The sequence below is a fragment of the Gallinula chloropus genome (genome assembly GCF_964237585.1).
Source record: "Gallinula chloropus genome assembly, chromosome: 1".
NCBI classification, from domain to species: Eukaryota; Metazoa; Chordata; class Aves; order Gruiformes; family Rallidae; genus Gallinula; species Gallinula chloropus.
The window spans coordinates 58635499-58656161 of NC_140085.1; the positions used below are offsets into that span (position 1 = coordinate 58635499).

General features: G+C 34.7%; 1 protein-coding gene across 1 annotated transcript in view; it reads right to left on the reverse strand.

Moving 5' to 3' along the window:
• The window catches only part of LRRIQ1 (leucine rich repeats and IQ motif containing 1), a gene marked incomplete at both ends in the record, with an annotated part of 104665 nt that overhangs the window by 79984 nt on the left and 4018 nt on the right, over positions 1 to 20663 (reverse strand). Inside the window, 8 exons of the mRNA XM_084268803.1 lie at positions 2720 to 2813; positions 3157 to 3230; positions 9125 to 9252; positions 9939 to 10132; positions 14839 to 14989; positions 17314 to 17466; positions 18360 to 19547; positions 19725 to 19799. Coding sequence (XP_084124929.1) covers positions 2720 to 2813; positions 3157 to 3230; positions 9125 to 9252; positions 9939 to 10132; positions 14839 to 14989; positions 17314 to 17466; positions 18360 to 19547; positions 19725 to 19799 — 2057 coding nt within the window. The remainder of the gene's footprint in view (positions 1 to 2719; positions 2814 to 3156; positions 3231 to 9124; positions 9253 to 9938; positions 10133 to 14838; positions 14990 to 17313; positions 17467 to 18359; positions 19548 to 19724; positions 19800 to 20663) is intronic.

Sequence of the window (20663 nt, forward strand, 5' to 3'; positions counted from 1 at the left end):
ATTGTGTCTTAGAGCTATGGGATCTCAACACTAGTTTTTCCAGCTGGGTTTCTCCTGGTGAAGGGCTGAATCAATATTTCATTTAGTGAAAACTTCCTGGTGAATATTCTGTCACTTAGGAGGCTCTATTAATCATTACAGCATTGAAACACATTCCCCTAGGAGTGCTCAGACTGATCCCAGGGTTTAATTTTTAAAAAGCAATTTCTTACTACTTCACTTTTGTTGGTGTTATCGCTGGCTGGACATGAAAGTACAAAACCGATTGGGAAATTTTACAACTAATTCCTTTGTTGGTATCAAGGGGTTATGTAAAGTTCACTGGAACATATTGCCTGAAGTTACGGTCAACGCTGTATTCAGCAAATCCATATTTTATAGTATCCCATACTTTAAATCCTTTAGACAAATGAATCTCTTGTCTAATCACAAAAACTCTGTTGGGTCAAGCAATCTAAAGTGTTAGCTCTTACAGTTAAATTGGAATTCAGAAAGCTTTTCCCTCCAGGTTACAAGTGGAATAAGAATCAGTTCTGTAAAATAGTGGAAATTACAACAAGGCAAATGGGAATTTTAAGTATTGTCACAGTCACTGAATTTTATTCACAGAATTACCTGGAGAAGCCATGGATGTGCAAATAAGTCTGTTCAATAAAAAACAAATGAACCATCCAAGTGTGTATTTGTTCAGCTATCTTTTAAACAACTCAAACATTTCCAACTTGAAGTTTCAAGTAGGGTTTTTTTTTTTCTTTCCACTAGAAAACTAATCAGAAATGTTTACACAAATTTCTAATGTAAGATATACATGTGAGAGTGGTTTTGGTTCTTCTCTTAATACAAAACATAGTCCAAAATACAAGTACCCCAAACTTTGCTTCTGTTGTACTGGGCAGTATAATATAGCAAATGTGAACACAATTTATCTAAACACATTCTTGTGTAACATTGCAGTGTCAAGCCTCACGATTAATTGACATAAAATTATACAAGGAAAAATTTTGGTTGTTCTTCAAAACTGTTAAGCTTGGGAAAAAAATCATATTTTTCTAATAAAAACAATATCAGTCACCTGTTTTAATTACATCCTAAATGAAAGTCCAATTGTGTCTTATTTAATTTCCTCAGGCATTTTATCATGCCAACACTTTTCTATGTAAATATGGGATTTCCTTAGCTGGAAGAATTGGTAATTATTAAATTCTTACTGATTAAATGCTTCTTTGTACATTTAATGGAATTGTTATTCACTAAAGGAGACTTTGCCATTTCAAGACATGTATTCTGGAACGTCATCTAAAAATTTAAAATTGCATTTTCAACTTGGCATTCAAGAGCAGAATTACTGTAGACTAGAAAGTATTAATTCTAAGGAAGATGAAAGAACACATTCATTCATAATTCACTGAAATTAACAGCAGCACTGAGCAATTGGCCCGTGTACGGACTTTTAGACCACAGAATTCTCAAGAAACCAGGACACTTCTAAAATACAAAAAAACTTTACAAAAATCCTATCTGTGTATGATTTTATTTATATGGCCTGTAAAAAAAATCCAACTACAACTACTCATTTCAGGGATTTTGGTGATTGCATATCATTTCATATGTTGTTTTCCTTCTACCCAGTTTTTAAAAATACACATATAATAATCTCTAGAACCGACTCTTTAATTTTTTTTCAGGTTCTTTCAGCATTACACATCACTGGAAGGCAAAGAACAGCCTTATTTTGATATATGTTTCTATTTCATAATCATAAGAGCTATTAATTATCGGTGTAAAGATAAGGAATTCTTAGAATGAGAAAAAAGACTAAGCTTTGACTACTAAGGAATAAATCAACTACTGATTCTGACTTTTTATTTTGATTTTTTTTTCCTTAGAAGATGCTGTTCCAAGGATTCCTAGATACACTTATAGACACCACCATTTCTCTGCTATGTGCAGTGTGAACCTGTCACAGTAGCAAGACTATTAAGCATTGTATGGATGAAGTGATGCAACAGAGTAAAGAATAAGAAAAAAGGACAAAAAAGGACAGTGAAGCAGAACAAGAAACCCTCTAAGAACATATGTGATTGACAGTCGGAAACTGATTGTTCTGAGAAGGGCAAGAAAGCAGTGTAAGAGTATTAATAATCAGAGAAAAAAACAAAGGTTTTAAAAAGTGTAAAGGTGGTCATGCCTTTGTGGAAAAGTTTTAATGAAAAGTAAAATAGGCTAATAAAGACCAGACAAAACTTCTGTCAGAAATTTAAAGTTTCCACAGGTGGAAAACCTGTAAGAGGAACAACCAGAATTCATCCTTAAAAAGAAGACATTTTGATAAATAGACAATGAAGCAGGTACAAATAAACAACACAAAGAAGGTTTATACCATCTTTATAATTACTTCCTTTGCCTAAAGATATTGTTGTAAAGAAAAATACTTATTGAGGATAACAGTTAAAGAGCATAGAGAAATGACTGTCGAATTTCAACACAAACTGCTTCCCATTAAGGTTCCGAGTGTTTGGTCAAACATCAAGATTTATGTTTAAACAAAAATAAAACCTGGAATTCTTAGAAAATAAAGATCACACAATTAAATTTTAGTTGCTGTTTTCATATAAATCTCTACCAGATTGTGATAAGTAATTTCTACTATTTAACAATATATACAGACCAAATTTTCGGCTGATTTTGATTCGTTGATTTAGCAAATTTGTTTTCTCACCTCCAGTTCCTTTCTTGGAGAAGAGGATTTCCACTGAGTGACAATTCCCTGAGCTTATGACAGCCAGTGAACCATGTAATGACACCTTTAAGGTCTGTATGGTAGTAGGAAAGAAAATTAAACATGAATTTGAATGCAGAACCATATTATTTCTCATAAAATGTTACATGAAAATAGAATGTACCACAAAAAAAAAAAAAAAGAGGTACAAGAAATTCTGCCACCAATACAGTATATAGTTATAATTAATATCTATAGCATATTATAGTTATAATTAATAGTTATAATTAATATCTATAGCATCCATGTTTGGAAAATTTATATTTTTCACATATAAATGTCTCAAATACATGGGAACAAACAAATTCAAACAAGTTTATAATTTAATTAAGAAGTTCTTGTTTGCATGTATTTTTATGTTTTTTTATGTAACTCACCTGCCAAGCAGTTATTTTTGATATCCAGCTTTTCCAGAGACACAAATGAATTTAAAGGCACAAGCTCATTTAGTCTAAAAAACCAACCAAATTAAAAAACCCACAAGGTTATTTCCAGTTAAATAAAACAGAAATTCATAAAGAAAGAGGCACTAGAATCTTTTATAATCATGACAATTTACTTTTTTACATAAGAAAATACTCATTTAGCTATCCAAGGTGCTAGATCTAATAACAAGTTTTAACTTGAAAGCATATCTTAATCTTCTCCATAGCTCTGTTTTTAATATTTACTCATTAATGATTTGTTTTATCTGGTAAATATTCTGTTTCTTGTATTTAGTGCTGAGGATTGTAAAATTTACACAATTCAACTGGCTTTTCTTTAAGTACCGTAAGTAGAATGTAATTAAAAGAAGAGCCCAATTCTGGAAAAGAAGTAAAATCTGTTTTTCCTCTTTTCTCTTTCTTTATTTCTCATTGCTCAAACTTCTAGTCAGTTTGTTTCTCTTTTCCACTTGTCACATTACTTCCTAGACACTCATTGTCACAGTTGTGCTTCTTAACAGCTCAAGGTTGCTCCATCCTATAATATTTTTAGTGCTTCCTCTGTTCTACTACTTATGATATGACAGTGTCAAATAGGTGCCTATTATAGAGTCACTTATGGAATTGCTCTTGCATGTCAGAGCTTTTCTCATGCAATAAAGCAGCAAAGCCATGACAAAAAGTCTTATTTGTAATAACGTAAAGTAAATGTAAGGCAAATAAGTTGACATCCATCTGTGTAAAGGATTTTAGACTGCAAGATGTACATTACCACTACTATTAAAACATTGGCGTACAGTGTTACTCAACTTTCTCTGCTTACAAACTTGCAGTGGCACAACTAAGAATTCATGTTGGTGAATGGTTTGGTCAGCTGCCAGACTATTTTCAAATATTACCTTTCAGATTAAAAGGTTTATTTTGTTTTATTTTAAACAAAATAATTTATTTTAAACAAAATCATTGCAAGATGAAGGGGGAAAATCAATTAAGATGCAAAATAACCCCCCTAACTCATTCTTAAAAAAATCCTAGAATATTTATTAATATGTGCTAACTAAATCAATATTATCTTTTTTAAAAAACACAACAAACAACACAACATGTTTAGGTAACTTATTTCAACCCTGTAAGGCCTAAGCATAGTGGCAACACCAACGGCAATGTGTGTGGTCACTTTATGACTGCTAATTTTCATGGAAAACTATTTTCTGAGGGTTATAGTGCCTCTGAAAGCTATAAATCAGAATTCTTATGGGTTGGAAACTTGACCATGTGAAAAGCCAAAACCCACTCAGTCCACAAATTTACAACTAGTCAGAGCCAAAAATGATTATTTGTTGCTGAAATGTGTGACTATGTTGTGTTTCCAGTACAGGCATTACAACTGAAAGACAGACCTGGATTTAGCTCTGGTACACAAATTCTGGACCAAAAGTTTTTTATAGATGCTTTAATCTTTTTGAAAGTTTGACCATATGAAAACCAGAAAAAACCCCCGAACATTTCCATGTTCAGTTGACAAGTATTTTTACAATTCAGACAATCTCTGAATAGTAAATTTAGAGAAACAGATGTAAAAAAGCCAATTGAGTGTATGTCACTATACTTCAATTTCTTTCTCAAACTACATTGTAAATTTGTCTTGGTTCTAGTCCTACATAGCTCTGTTAACTTTCTGCCAGTTTTCCATGGAATCAAATAAATATGAAGAAGTATCAACTCTAAAAAACATTGTCTGATCTGTACATCGTATTAAAAATATCAGCATTTTAGGTTCTCATGACCAGCCCATAGTAAGCAAAAATATTTATTATTTTTAACAAATATCATCACAGATATTAGTGCCTAATAGTATGTCTATAAAGACTGAAAAGCCATGATCCAGATTACGGATTCATATATCCAAAAATATCCAGGAAAATCAGTATCATATATTGCATAATGCAGAATTGTTTTATTTATAGTGAGTGAGTTCTCTGAATCTTTATCAGTATATGCTGTGGTGAATTAGAAATCATCTACTGGACTATCTTTGTCTGCCGTTGGCATTATGAGAGTTAAAACGTTTCCCCGTCATTCTATAGCTTTCCCTTTACTGACATTCTTTGTTAATTTTTTTTTTTCCTAAGAAAATTCAAACCAGAAAGACAAAGGACATTACTGAAAACTTAATACTACTTGACCTTGTCACATTAGCCCTGGGCATAAGAGAGAGATAAATTACAAAGACGACACAAAAGTAAAAGATATTCACAAAAAAGCAAGCTATAGCTTCCTCTTTCTGCTCCCATTTAAGGCTGCAGCAGGACAGGACACAGATAGCCACAGAAACTCTATGTCAGAAAACAAGATTTAAGAGTAGAACACTTGCAAGTATGCATCAGAGAAAATAAATATTGCTTTTCTGAACAGGAATAACAGTGACTGCTCAGGATGGTCCAAACCCTGTTGTGCCTCTGCTTTTCCCCAGAAAAATGAGCATTTATGTTGGTTAGAAATTAAATATGTGATAATTAAAAAAATAAAATTTGTTAATCTAAATCTCTAAGTAAAGCCCATATTTCTTTTTCATTCTTTAAAATATTTTCTTTTTTACCACATACACTATATTTATAAGTAGTAATCAAGTATAATGTAGGAAATATATCAGACACTTCTTGTTTCTACTTCAGCCGTATTGCCCTTGGTGTCACATACTTAGATACAAACTTACACCAGCAAAGAATTACTGAAAGTGATCAAAAAAACCTCTAGACTGGTGAGGATGGGATGGGCAAAACCACAATACATAACTGCATCTCTTTCAAGACTGACATTTCAACATCCAATGACATTTAGATATACTATGATGACTCTTGAAAAGTGGTCAAATTCTCAAAACATGATGGTTTGCAATGACAGTGAGTTCAACTTTTACAGCTGAGAAGTCAGGTTTAAATTTAATTAAGGAAAAAAATACCTACTAAGAACTGAACTGACTTTTTATCATTTCTATTATAAACCTTTTAGGAATAGCATGATTCTAGTTGCAAAAACATGGGAATAAAATGTTCATAAAGAATTTCATTCTGGCCAAAAGGGTTGTGTGTGTGTCCACCCCCCCCAAAAAGGAATTATTGCAGATGACTACATATTTTAAGCATAAAATTTTATCTATCGCACTTAAGCTATTTTAATGAAAAACAACAGGTAGCAAAAAATCCCCTCAAAACCCTATGTGAATGCAATATTAAAACAGAAATTTTAAGAGGGATAGATCTGTCTATTTTGAAGTTAAAAAAGAGTAAAAAATGGCTACCTGAACAGTAGATTGAATTAGTGTTTTACTGTCAGATTTTTCATTTAAAAGGGATTAATGAGATAAGTATAAAGTTAAGTGGGATTACATGTAAGTATAAGTACGACATCAAATCTTAACACATCTTAAATATGCACTAATTTTAGTCCCAAGGGCAAGGTTTTCCTCTCCTACATCTAAATCTTTATCCATAACAGAAGAAAAAAGTACATGCACCTTTCAAAAACTAACTTGGCAGTTGTGTTCTCCAGTTGCTGTAAAATAAAACAGATCTTCATAGTCCCAATTCTGCAGTGACCAAGTCAAGAGGATATTTATCATTGGCTTTGGTCAATTCCACATTGACCAAGAATATTTGCCATATGTGAAAGCCACAATAAAATCCCTAATTAATGAAATAGCTGCCATCACTACCTGTTATAATTCTTTGTTGCTAGATTGTAGGGTTAAAACAATTATTTTTTGGGCTTTTATCTTTGTCAGTTTCTAGTTTATGAATGCAGAGGAGCCATTTCAGGAATTAAAAGAAGCCCTGTAAATTAGTGCAAGAATTTACCTTCACTTCACTTTCAGAAAGAATAGAGATTCACAGCATTACCATTATATGGGCTTCCTGCAATCAGTGAAAAGGAAATGGCACTCAGTGCACACTTGAAAAAAATTCACAAAATTGCACTAGCTGTAGGATAAAAGTATAGAAACATCTTTTCTTTCAACAGCTTACTCCATTACATTCACTGTTTCTATAGAACATCAAGTTCCTTATGCTATAGCACACACATATGGAGCTGCTTATAAGTGTACATAAAGTGAGTGTAACAGACCAAGCTACTGAAATGCCAGGAATTTTGAAGCTTTTAATATGCATTTAAGGCTATCTTGTCCTGTTTGTCACAAAGATTTGAGATAAGCTATAGATACGTCAAGGAAAGAAAGGGAATTTTGGGTGGGAGGAGGTAGGTGTTTATTTTCAACACATGCAGTTTGCTGATGCAAAAAAACCTACTCTCTTCTAGTCTAGCAGAAGAAACTCGGTGAACCAAACGCTGCATCTCAGCTTGGCCACTAGAAAAACAGAATAAGCACTACAATAGATGTCAAAAACTAAGATCATGGGACAGGGAAGTGACATATGGTACATCTACATGGCCAGTTCAGCACAACCTTGATCCAGAGGCTGCATTCAAGCTATGACTGAGATTGTGCTCCTAAATTTGTCCTCTCCCTAGCAGGCACATAAGGTCTTCAAGCAGTTTTGCAAACTTTTTATTATACAAACTGGAAGAAGAAGAGGAAACTACAGGATAAAGCCACATTACTGAGTGTCCCCAAAATAGCTGAACAGGACAAGAGAAAAAAACCCCAAACAATTAAATCACTATGTGTGATTCATAATCTAGCACTCAAAAAATTATGCCCTTCTTAATCACAGGCAGCAAGCACTTTCTCCAAACTCCAGAATAATTAATTCAAAACCAATAAAACCCTCTAGAAACCCAGCAACTTGAAGATTAATTATATAAATAAAATACAGCTAGGTGTTATATTTACATCTAAGAGTTTACATGCAGATCACTTCATTAGAGATGATATGAAAACAAACTGAAAATTGATAAAAAAATATATGTCATATATACTCAAATAATATTAATTTTCCATGACAGACATTCCTTATAATAACAGGACTCAGTTTATTAGCCTTTTCTCCCACAGGCTCCTTGCTACACTTGACTCTGCTGAACTAAATGTCACATTGGATGGGATTCATCTGTTCAAATGTAGCCACCTACATATGTGCTGGTCATTATGACTGTTAATAGTCAATGAAGATGAAGAGGCACTTGTAAGGTACAATAAGCCTCAAGGCAAAAGGTTAAAAATGGCAGATGAATCACTCTCTAAAAGAATCTCTTTAGTAACAGGAGAGTAAAGTGATTAGTTCAGAGCATATATCCTGTATATTGTGTATTATATTGACAAATAGGGGGTGGGGAAATAATCTGGTTTTTCTAACTCTACAGATGTATAGATTAGCTTAGAAAATGAACAGAAAGCTAATTACAGACTTGACTGCATGATCTAGTTTTACGTTGCTCATCTTCATTCTTCTTTTATATTTTATACTTTTCAAACAGTACCATAAGAGTGAAAAATTAAACAAATATGCTTGATTTGGACAGCATTAACTTATGCATGTAAAATAAAAACCAACTTTCTCATTCGTCCTTTTTAACTGTAGCAGTTGCACTTGAACAGCCTTCAGAGTCTGTTTTGAATAAGCTAGCTGTGAAATATGAAGTTTGACAGACACACTCTAGAAACAATTGCTAAAGAAAGGAAAAAAAAGAAACACCATGGTTTTAATAATGCCACAATACTCAAAAATTGTTTTCCTATAACATCTAATAGAAAGAATTACATTTCGTAGATAATGCTGCTTCAAATTTTCTTAGCTAAAGGTAGCTAATGTCATTCTTTACTTGTCAACCACATATTTTCAAAGAATACCTGGAAAAGACAGTGTTATTTTAAGCATACTAGGAACTACACTTTTCAGATAAGTATGTTACTAAATTCCTCTGTATCAGTTTTGTAAGTGGAAGAATATTTCTTGCTTACCTATTTTGAGACAGCAAAAGAATCTGTAACAGAGGCAACCAGTACAAAGAAAGTATTCTCATTGTAGAAATGCTATTGTCATCCAAATATAGTTCTTTTAGAAGAACATGATTTTCCAGTCTTGGAAACTAAATAGAAAATAGATTATTATTTAAAACTAATATAAATTAGAGAAACAACAATGGGATGCTTACCAGACGCTTTTCATAAACCATTACTAAATAAATACTAGCAAAAGCCACATTTATGATATAGGTATCATTTCCTTATGTATGTACCAGGTATCACATGCAATTTCTACAGATCAGGTGGTAAGTAATTTTTAATGTCTTCTACATAGTCTAGATAGTCAATATAAATTAAAAAAAAAGTCATCAAAACCCAAAAGCCACAGTCTTACTATTTTGTCCATGCAGTTATTTACTGCTTATTGACACTGGTTTTTCTCTCTCAGATTTGGTAAGAGAATCGTTGTCAATAAATAGGACTTAAATAAGACTAACCGTACAGTTAGAGAACTCTTCCCTATTTTAAATGCTGCAGCACAAACTTCAACTGAACTATTACTTATACACAACTAAAATGTTTTGTTACATTTTATACAAAGAATCACTATCACGTAACACAACATCTGAAGTCAATATGCTATAAAAAAGGAGAGAAATAAGATTACTGATAAGTCCATTTTTCAAGGAAGCCTACCTAAAAGCACGAAACATCCCACAGCAAACAAACAGCACATGATCAGAATTCTTAAAAATATGACTGTAAACAAAGATGTATGCACAACAGACACTGAATTCAAAGTCTTTACCTCCTGTAGGTTATTTCCTTGCAACTTCAGAATTTGCAGTAGGCCACAGTTCTCAATGCCTTCAATTTGCGTGAGATTATTAAAAGAACAGTCTAGGTGAATGAGAGTAGGTGCTTCACAAAGACCTTTTGTGCTGATTAATTGGTTATGGTCAACAATTAATTGCTGAAGATTTTTCAGTGACTCCAGACCACCTGAAAATTAAAAGATTTTAAGCTGAAATGAAACAATATGAAATAAAAAACCTGTTGGTTTTCAAGTACTAAGAATACTCTGAACTTCCAATATATTTGTATTATCTATATATTGTCTATTATCTATATATTGTCTACAGGACAATTAATATTAGTCCTGCATATGGTTAATTAATGCATTTTGACCTTATCAGACATACAATGCATATTGTTCACAAATTTCTGATCCTGTTAACCAAGCAATAATAACAGTTCATCACCCCTTTAGCACTTACATTGGAGACAGAGCATTCTTTTAATGACAAACTATACTTGTTATGCTTCAAGCACGTTATCACTGCTACTTAGAACCTAGGGGTTCTGTGAAATGCTAACAGCCCTCTCAAAATCATCCCTCAGAATAGAAATTGTATTTATGTTTAAAAGTTAATTTTCGTTATTTCATTTGTAAAAGTTTGTGGTTTTTTCTTAAAGTTATCGGCAAAGTGAGAAAAAATGGTGTTAATATTTAAATCAGCACCCCCTGTATTAAAGTGCATCTTGTTTAAGGAATTATGTTGCAAAATATAATTCATGAAGAAATTTATGAAGAAAATTTAGTGCCCTTAGGTACAGAGCTATACTTCTATAGCCATCACACTCTCAAGCTTACTCCTGCCAGCTAGTGTATAAAGCAAGAAGGTGTGCCAAATGCAAAGAAAAAGGTTCCTGTTGGCATCTGTTTCTTTGGCAGCAAAAAACCCCCACGCTCTCTCCACGATCTTACACATGATAGATCTTCTGCAATGACACATCTGACTTGCTACATGTCCTAACACTTTTTCCCTACCTCTGTAGCAAAACCTCGTTGAAGGGACATCCTTTAGAAAATATCTCTAAACCAAGGAAATTCTGAATCTTAGCAAGACTATTTGAGGTAATACTTTGTCTCATCTTTATCTCACCCAAATCTTCCCAATTCCCAAAAGGAAGTTGGGCGAGCTTTACAGAGGTGAATGTCTTTGTGACTGTCCTCAAAGAATAAACTGAATTATGAGACCTGAGACCACTTTGCACCCTAGGTTACAGACAATACAGGAGAGGAATTAAAAAAGAAAATTAATCATAAAGAGAAAACAGAAGTGAAAAAAACTAAAGGCCAAAACTAGCATCAATTTAAAAAAAAATAATCAAATATAGACCTTTGAAATAGCATTTTAAAAATTGAATGCACATAGTGGAAATCATTCACCTGATATGAAAGAGATACCATCCTAAATCTAAAACAAATTTCTTATACTGTAACTTCAAAATTGTGGTTTAGGAAATAAATATATAAACCTTTAATTATTCGGAAAGAATTTCAAGCACGTCCATGCAATACTATCCTAACTGCAAGATCCTGCTCTGGATTTTGTCTGTTTGGGTAAAAATAAAAAAGGAACCAGCACCATCTAGTGGTCCCAAAGCAATATCGTGTCAGGATGTTAAAATTAGCTCCCAAGACTTTTTCACAAAAGCCGTCCGTAAATCTCCATTTATTAAGTTATCAAGGTAGCACCACCAGAAACTTTAAAAGCGCTGAATTAGTTTGGAGTGGGACAGAGAGAAGGGACTGCACACACAGTAGGAAAAGGCGAGGAGTTATACAGGATCTGGAAATTTCTTAGTTCTGCGTGCTGCATGAAGCACCTTTTTTACATCTTCCCATCATCTGTCTGGTTTAATTGGGCTGAACGTCATCCAGAACAGACATGCCACGGCTACATACAATGGGATCACAATCTATTCTGGAACTCTCAAATGCACTCCAATGGAAAAATACACAAGAGAGTATAATGTAATACAAACAGATGGTGTTTTAATATTTCTTCTGCACACATGCAAAATTAAAAATAAGCATGAAAGTCTTCTGCACATTTCCAGAAGATACTGCTTTACACATGATGCAACCAACAGCAGCTATAGCAGTATAAAATGCATTCGGCTGAAAAACATATGGTTTCAGCAAGATTTGTGGAGAACCTCTAGTAGCTCTATAGCAAATTGCAAAGTGCAGATGGAGTCTGATAGCTAGGGACTCTGTCTTAGCTACCAGTGCTGTTCTGAAGAAATGCTCTATGTGTGACAAAGACGAATGATAACAGAAGAGCAAAAGCTGACAGTGACAATGAAGATAAAAAAAAAAAAACCCAAACAACCAAAACCCCCATAAAAAAAATTCCCAAACTGAAAGGTGTCTGATAAAAAAACCTCTACGTGGTTTCTTAAAAAAAAGTAGCTCCAAGGAAGCATTTATGACTACCCAGAGTTATGCATTGCTATTCTTAGCATCGCCAGGATTTTAGCCAACATACTATGGCAATATTGACACTCTACAAAAGTGTATTCTATGGCTCAAGTAAAAATGCTACTTTCTATGTAAGAAATTTTTTCAGTAAAGCGTTTATTTTCCAAACCTATGTGCTGAACTTTAGTGTCTTACTGCCACAATTACTTGTGATCATACATTCTTCAGTGGAAAAGCATAATTGAGGCATGTTTCCCATACTTTCACTGTTATTTTTAAAGGTTTTCTGGCAAATATTTTTCCCCTGCTGTATTTCAATGAGAGAAGAAAAAAAAATATCAAAGCATGCTTGAAGCCTCCTACAAGAAGTTATTAAAACAGAAGTATTACAAGCATAAATAAGCCTTACTACTTCTGATAAAGCCCACAGCCTTTGTTAAAGCTGAATGAACAGAGAACTCTGTGCAGTGCCACAGCTTTCAAAATTGCTAAGGCACAACCTCTGAGACTTACAAATGGGAGGAGGTACACATTAACTTCTTAAACCCCATAAATCTGTTCTTGTGTATTCTATGCAACTACTTATAAACAATATGTTATTGTATGAAATAAATCTGATATTATGCATCTGTTTTAACCAGACATCCTGAAAGCAATTCTGGACAGAGGAGAAAGATGGAATCCAAGCTGATTTTTGTGAATGTTAATTTACCCACTGAAATCATTAAAGGCTCAGTAAACATGCTACTATAGTGCACAAAACAGAAAGTACAAAGGTATTTTTGTACTCAGGAGTTGGACTGAAAGATCCTTATCGGTCCCTTCCAACTCAGTATAGTCTGTGATTATATGATTTTATTCCACTTGCCCTGTGGAAAACAGATGCACCATTCCTGAATGTCATCCACTAATATTATGCCATTCTTACAGTAATCTTGCAGACACTGTTATCAAATGAGATAGATCTGAATAAGAATCTTACTCAGTATTATTTGCCACAAGGATATAGGTAAAGCTTCTTTACCCAGTTTATTTTGTTGTGGATAGTCCAGGACCTTTATTCTCATGTATTATTGCTTTCACAAACACTAACATTCCAAATTTGCACATATTAGCACAAAATATTAAAAGTATCAACTTCATATTTTGTTGGCATCTACAAATTTCACAGTATTTCATGCACCAAAACCCATCAGTCCTTAGAGTATAGGGAGGCTGTTAGAACAGAACTAGATTTATCTACTGTGCTGCCTTCTTGCAGGAAATTTGCTACTTTCAGGCCTTGAGAACTCCATTTCAAGTAATGATCTGCCAATTTACTACTATCTTTTCTCAACTGTTAATGTCACTTTTGACGGACCACTATTGATCTTGTCTCTGTACACCATTCCAAAACCCAAAAAACTAACTTCTCCACTTACATACAGCAAACCTCTTTCTTATTTTCACTGCACTGCTCTTTCCTGAACTTTTGTCAGTAAAAAAGGCTCTAGATCTTGATTACACCTATACTAAATCTGCATAACACAGTATTTCTGGCTTGCCAGAAACTGAGACACAGTATCTACCCCTTCGGCACTTTACAGTCCGAGTGGCAGTACAAGCAGAGAGGGAAACACTTGTTCACTGCATGAAAAATTTCTGTCTGGTCAACAGAAAACCTCTCTCCTGGCAGAAGCATTTCATGTATTGATGCATCTTTTGAGTGGTCTGGGTGCATGTAAATTTTGACTGGTTGACTGCATGTTGAAGGTACACCTATTGCCAGCCACCTGCTGACCTAACAAATACAAATAACTGCCTTTGTAAATACAATAGGAGTTGGCATACCTGCTGTGACTAAATGTTTTGCACAATTTTGTCTTAGACTCTAGGTTTTTTTCCCAGCTTTAGGGCAATGAGCAGCAATGAAGAGCCAGAGTGGGTGGAAATAGAGAACAATAGTTTGGAACCAGAATGGGCAGCATTTTAGTAGAAGCAGAGGCCATGGTCCAGTGTTAGCATGTTTCACAGAATCAGGTAACATGACTTCTACAAAACTACCTACTGTGTTAGGCAGGTACACACTGGAATTCTCTGCAAGGCTATGTTTCATATGAATTGTTTCTATAGATAAACTGAATTCAGGCTACTCACATATTCCAACTGAGTTAGTGCAGATAATATTTGGGGCCTTTCTAGAAAGACTTTTCGTTCTCTTTGGCTGAAAACACTTATATGAAACAGTAGTGGGAATACGTGGCAGTGGCTAAGCCATACTAAAATCACTGTGAAGTTGAGTATGCTTTAAAATGCAAGTCTGTTCTAAATTCGCTTTTTCATTCTCCTTGGGCTTAGCAGCTGGCTGGCCCTGAATCCAAGGGAAACATAATAGGGAATATAAATAGCACAAATAATGTTATACAAATTGGAATTTTATTTTCATTAATTATCTTACCAATTCGAGTGATTCTGTTGTAGGAAAGTTCAAGATTTTGGAGATTTATGCAGCCATCTAAGCCACAAACTGAAGAAAGATGGTTCTTACTCAGAATCAGAATACAGAGATTTTCTAGATTTTCACAGTCAATTATCTCTATGTTGTTTTCCTGCAATAAAGAAAAATCAGAATATTAAATAGCATCTGAAGTGAAACAGCAGAAGTGTAAAAAATATGGTAAGTTGTTGTCATTGCTTATTTTTATCCTAAACTTCTAGTTGGGTGCAAGGGCATCTCTAGTTTTTCCATTAGGAAAAATCAATTGCTGAGTAATAGAAACTGCCTTTTGTGTCCTGCTTGGATAGAACAAAATTATATCTCAAACTTCATTCTGGCTGTGAAAATGCCCAGAAATTGAAACAGGAAGAGTAAGGAGAGGTATATCTTTTCCATATATACTTGACTAGCTTCCCAAGTCCTGAGAGACTGAACTAAAAACTGCATAGAAAACATCATATTTGCTCGACACTAATGAAGACAGCTATGGTTTTGCTGGAATCCTATTTACTAATAGTGAAAAATCTGCATTTATAGCTATTTTGGTCACAAACATTAACACTGTTCTCAGCTAATGTTGCTCCCCCAAGAGATCTTGTTCTTTTAACATCCTCCTCCCCAGACGATTTTAATGGTTTCTTGGATTTTTATTTCACTCTTTGCTGCTACAATCAGCCACAGGCAGAGATCTCTACAGTTTTCCTTTGGAAACTGTAACATTCATTCCTACCCCTGGACAGCCCCTTCAGTTGCACCAGTAAGTTAAAGCAGAGAACTGATATGGCTTAAACGCTAGCTTTTGTATCAGAAGAAATAAGGGATAATATCTAGTAGGAATGAACATCCATGGGAAAGAGAGGCAGCTGCTTTAGCTATGTGACAAATACACATGAAACAATCTTGAAGTGCTTCAACTGTCACAGAAGCTGTTTCTTAATTAAGCTTGAATGGAAGACAACTGCCACATTACCTGGCACAGCTAAAGTGTAAAATATCATTATTAATATATTATTAATAATGAAACATATTTTAAAAGTGCATCTAAGAGTCTTCTCCTTAACTAAACTATCCTGACATAACCCAGTAAGGATATTCCGTATATAAAAAAATCACAGTACCAACAAACCTCCTATATTTTGGAAAGAACAGCATTTACTGAGCAAGCAGAAACATTCAAGATTTCTACAAATATTAAATCATAGAATCACAGAATCATAGCATATCCTGAGTTGGAAGGGACCAATAAGGATCATCAAGTCCAAGTCCTGGCTCCACACAGGGCCAGACAAGTCAGCATGGGACTGAGTGCATCGTCCAGATGCTTCTTGAACTCAGTCAAGATCGGTGCAGTGACCACTTCCCTGTTCCAGTGCCCGACCTGTTCCAGTGCCCGACCATCCTCTCAGGAAAGAATCTCTTCCTAACATCCAACATAAACATCCCATGTCACAGCTTCATGCCATTCCCTTGGATTCTATCACTGGCCATCAAAGAGAGGAGATCAGTACCTGCCCCTTCACTCCCCCTTGTCAGGAAGCCATAGACAGAGATGAGGTCTCCCCTCAGCCTCTTATTCTCCAGGCTAAACAAACCAAGGGACTTTAGCCTCCCCTCATAAGTCTTCCCCCCTCCTTCACCATCCTTGTTGCCCTCCTCTGGACACTCTCGATTAATTTTATGTCCCTCTTGTACTGTGGCATCCAAAACTGCTGACAGTATTCGAGGCTGCACCAGCACAGTGTATAACGGGACAATCACCTCCCTGGACTGGCTGGCTTGAAACACCCCAGGCATATTAAGAGCATTTTAACTTTCTTGTGAATTGATGGTGTTAAAACACTTGAAATAAAAAAGTGAACCGAGTTCTTTCGTGTCAGTTGTCAAGTTCTGGAACAAAGACACACCATAGGGCAAAACATTTTCTTTACTCATTAAATTTACAAGGCCACGTAAGATGCTGTGCAGTATTAAGTCCCTAGACATTATGTCTCTAGTACAACTCACTCTACTACTCCTTGAGCATATATGGGAGTAATTTTAAGTAATATTCAAGGCATGTACTGCAAAGGAATCTTCCTCCTGCTTAAGCTGAGCACCTTGTGTGGTGAACAGCATCTGCCCACTAATGAATCAGAGAGATTAAGGTAACAAAAACCTATGACTATGTCATGTCAGTCTAGGGTTAGCATCACTATCATACACTTAATATCACTTGATTTACTTGCATGATATTGCTTTAGTACAGTGCAAGTTGTTACATGCAATGCAGTTCTTCTGGTATAACTTTGTTCACATTTGGGAGTATTCTGGTGATATTCCTATGCTCTTAAGGCACTAAAAGTTACATATTCAGTTGGATGCAGCTGCATATCTACCTAAGCAGCAAAATCGGCTGTTGTCTGCATGTTACAATAAAGAATCAAATACGCTTGGTACCTCCACATTTATATACTTCAGGTACTTGCAGCTACTTAGTCCTTCCAGTGCAACTAGTCCACAGCGCTTTAGAGTCAAAATTTGAAGATTTGAACACTCAGATAACGTTGAGAGGCTACAAGCCTGCAAGTCTTCGAGTGTAAGTGTTGTGACCTACATGCATTTATTGACAAAAAAAAAGTAATTGTTTGCATATTGAACATTCATTGTACAACACAACATTATGGCTATTTTCTTTAAAAGGAAAAATAGACCCAAACTACATTCTAATAACACTTTATAAAATGTGAGCATTGATAGGATTCATCTGTTAAATGGGAGAAGTTATTGTGAAAACAATCTGCTCAATTTTAAACATCCACCTTATAATAAATAAAACCGATCCTTTGCTGATGACGGTGAGTTTGAATGGATGGAAGATTAACACTAAGCAAAGCAATTAATAGTGTTAATTATTTCCCATCACACTATCATAGATAGTTAGTGGGTATGCAAGAACAGACAAAAGTAGCTCAGACTAAAATGTATGTGCATATGTCGTAACATACAGTGATAAATTTGTAAGTGGTAAGATAAGTGCTGGCAACCAAGAGATGTTCTTGATGGGAAAACACCATCTATAAGCTGATCAGCAATGTCTTGTTTCTGGAAGAGACTAGTATTCTCAAAACTGAAGAGGCTAGATGAACAGCAGTTGAAATGCAGACCTTCATCCAAAGGCAAAACCATGTTAATTTAGGGGAGCTCCTGCCTTTTACAGGCTTAAGATACTATCAATCATCTGAAGACTGATACCATACTGCTCTGCTCCACAATCCTCACAGGAATGGAAAATTAATTCTCATTGCCCTTATTCTGCATTTGTGCAGAGGAACTCTTGCTGAGAGCTGTGTCCTGCTCAATGATAATCTCCTCTTCTTCCAAAGCAGCATTCTGCTGACATACCAAATTTAAAAAAAAAAGAAAAAAAGAAGAAAAAAAAAAAAAAAAGAAAAAAAAGCGATGGTATGGCTTCCTACTTAATCCTAAACCTTCCATATAGTTACCTGCTGCAGAGTACTCCAAGGGCCACTATGAATAATCTTTTCCCTACCTAATGGAGGCACTTTGCTAACTGAACTTTTCCTAGGTCGTTTTTTTACAGTTGCTTGCTTTCTCTGGTTTTCTTCATATATTTTAGACCATGATTTACATGTTTTCATCCAATTTAGTCTCTTCTTTTCAATATCATCAGGAAGAGTTAGTCTACTGGAACGCTCGCTTACATGTTGAATTCTGTCCCAGGTCTCACTGATTTCTTCATTAGCATCTTCCATTAGAAACACAGTTTTCTTCATTGTTTCAGACTGAGAAAATTGATCTTTGACTTTTATATCACTTGCATTTGGCTGGACATTTAGTGGACTGCTGCATATATTGTTTTCCTTATTTTCTGCCATGTCAGTAGCTCCAAACTTAACAGGTTCATCACTTGAACTATGACTATTTGGAGGTTTATTAAGATCTCTAGTTTGTGAGTAATTTTCTTCTACACATGTTACTGAATTCATGTATATGTTTTCATTATTTACTTGAGAGGAGTGTTCCTTCTCAGAGTACAGCATATTTGGTGTTGGGGTCAAATTTCTTTCTGCTGCAATCATCCAATTATTTGTTTCATTCATCATTTCAGTCTGTTTTTCTTTAAGTTCTACTTCCTTCTTCTGTTCTCTTATTACTTTTGTATTTTTGGTCTTTCGTTTATGCTTTTTTATGTTTTCTTTGTTGTTTTCTCCACTTCCACTTCCTCTTTTTTCTTCTAGTTTTCTCTGTTCTTCTCTTCTTATTTGAAGTTGGTTTTCTCTTTCAAGCCTCAGGCTTTCTTTCTTTTTCTCATATTCCTCACGCCTCCTCACCTGTTCCAAATATTCCTGTCTTTCAAGTTCCTCTCGTGTCTTTTTTTCCTCTTCTTTCTTTTGCCTCCTTTCTTCCATTCGCCTTTTCATTTTGTCCTCTTTTTCTTTCATTTCTCTTTCTATATCTTCCAGTATTTTCTGCTTCTTTTTTATTTCATCTTTCCGTTCTTTTAAGATGGGAGCATATTTTCTATGGACTAAAAAGGACCTAAACCTAGCTTGGATTTTCACGGCTGCTGTATTTTGTTGCTCTGCCAGGTGTTGTCTTTCTTTTGCTTTCCTCTCTTCCAACACCCTTTTTTCTTCTTCCATTTGCAACTGTAGCTTCATGATCAATTCCTAGGCCAAAACAAGTAGGATATACTTGAACTACTTTTAAAATATGACACGTCTTGCAACATATTTATCATTAATAAACAGAATATGGTGTACTAACTGTTCCAGAATAACATTTATTCTCAAATTTAAGACAGTGACCTCACAGTCCTTTGACAAGAGCTTATTGTACAACCTTACCTTATGTTGCATCGTTTTGTCTCTCCAAGCTTTCCTTTTTTTCTGTATCTCATCTTCCATTACAGCTTGCTGTTTCTACACAACAAATTAACTTAGATAAATATTGTACAAAACCTGGAACATTACAAAACACCCTCTCTCCAATCTCCCCTACCTTCCTGAATTTCCAACAAAGCACTTTAGTGAATGCCTGACTTAAAAGAGAATTGGCTGTGTGAGAATCAAGATAAACAACTGGATCACTAAGTCAGATTTGGTCATGTACTGACAGATGCATACCTTCAGGGACTCCGTACCTTGGTACTGACACAATCAACTGCCACCTTCCTCACCAAATTCTGTACTATTACTGAAGATGAAAACTATGTTTATGAAAACAACATTCAAACTACAGGTTAATAGCAACATAACAGAAACAAAAGCTCTGAAAGTAGCACCAAAAGTTATACCCCTTTAATTGAACTGGTATATTAACCACGTAATCTTTGAAACAGGAATTCTGTTCCATAAAGTTAGAGACATTTTTTTTCATTTATATTGTTTCTCAATGGAAAATGAAAGTTCAAGTCTGTTTTTCCTATATTTGCAACTAATTAGCATTTCTCCCTCCCCAACATATCAATCATAAAAAAAATATCTAATTTTCTATTAAGGCACAGTGACTACTTTTTATTTCTGAGTAATTTAGCACAACTTTCATTTCCAGTACATTGGCTGGTGATGTAATATAAAAGCTTAGTAAAGGCAAATTTAAGAATAATAGAACATTTAGCAGGGCAAATGCATTTACAGTTGATCAAAGCAGTAAATGCACAAAAACCAATGGATCATCCATACGTCTTACATCTCCCTTTGACATTATAAGTAGACAGAGTTTTGGACAGTAATACCATTTGGAATGGTACTCTTTCACATTAGACCTTGAAATCAGATAGTCTA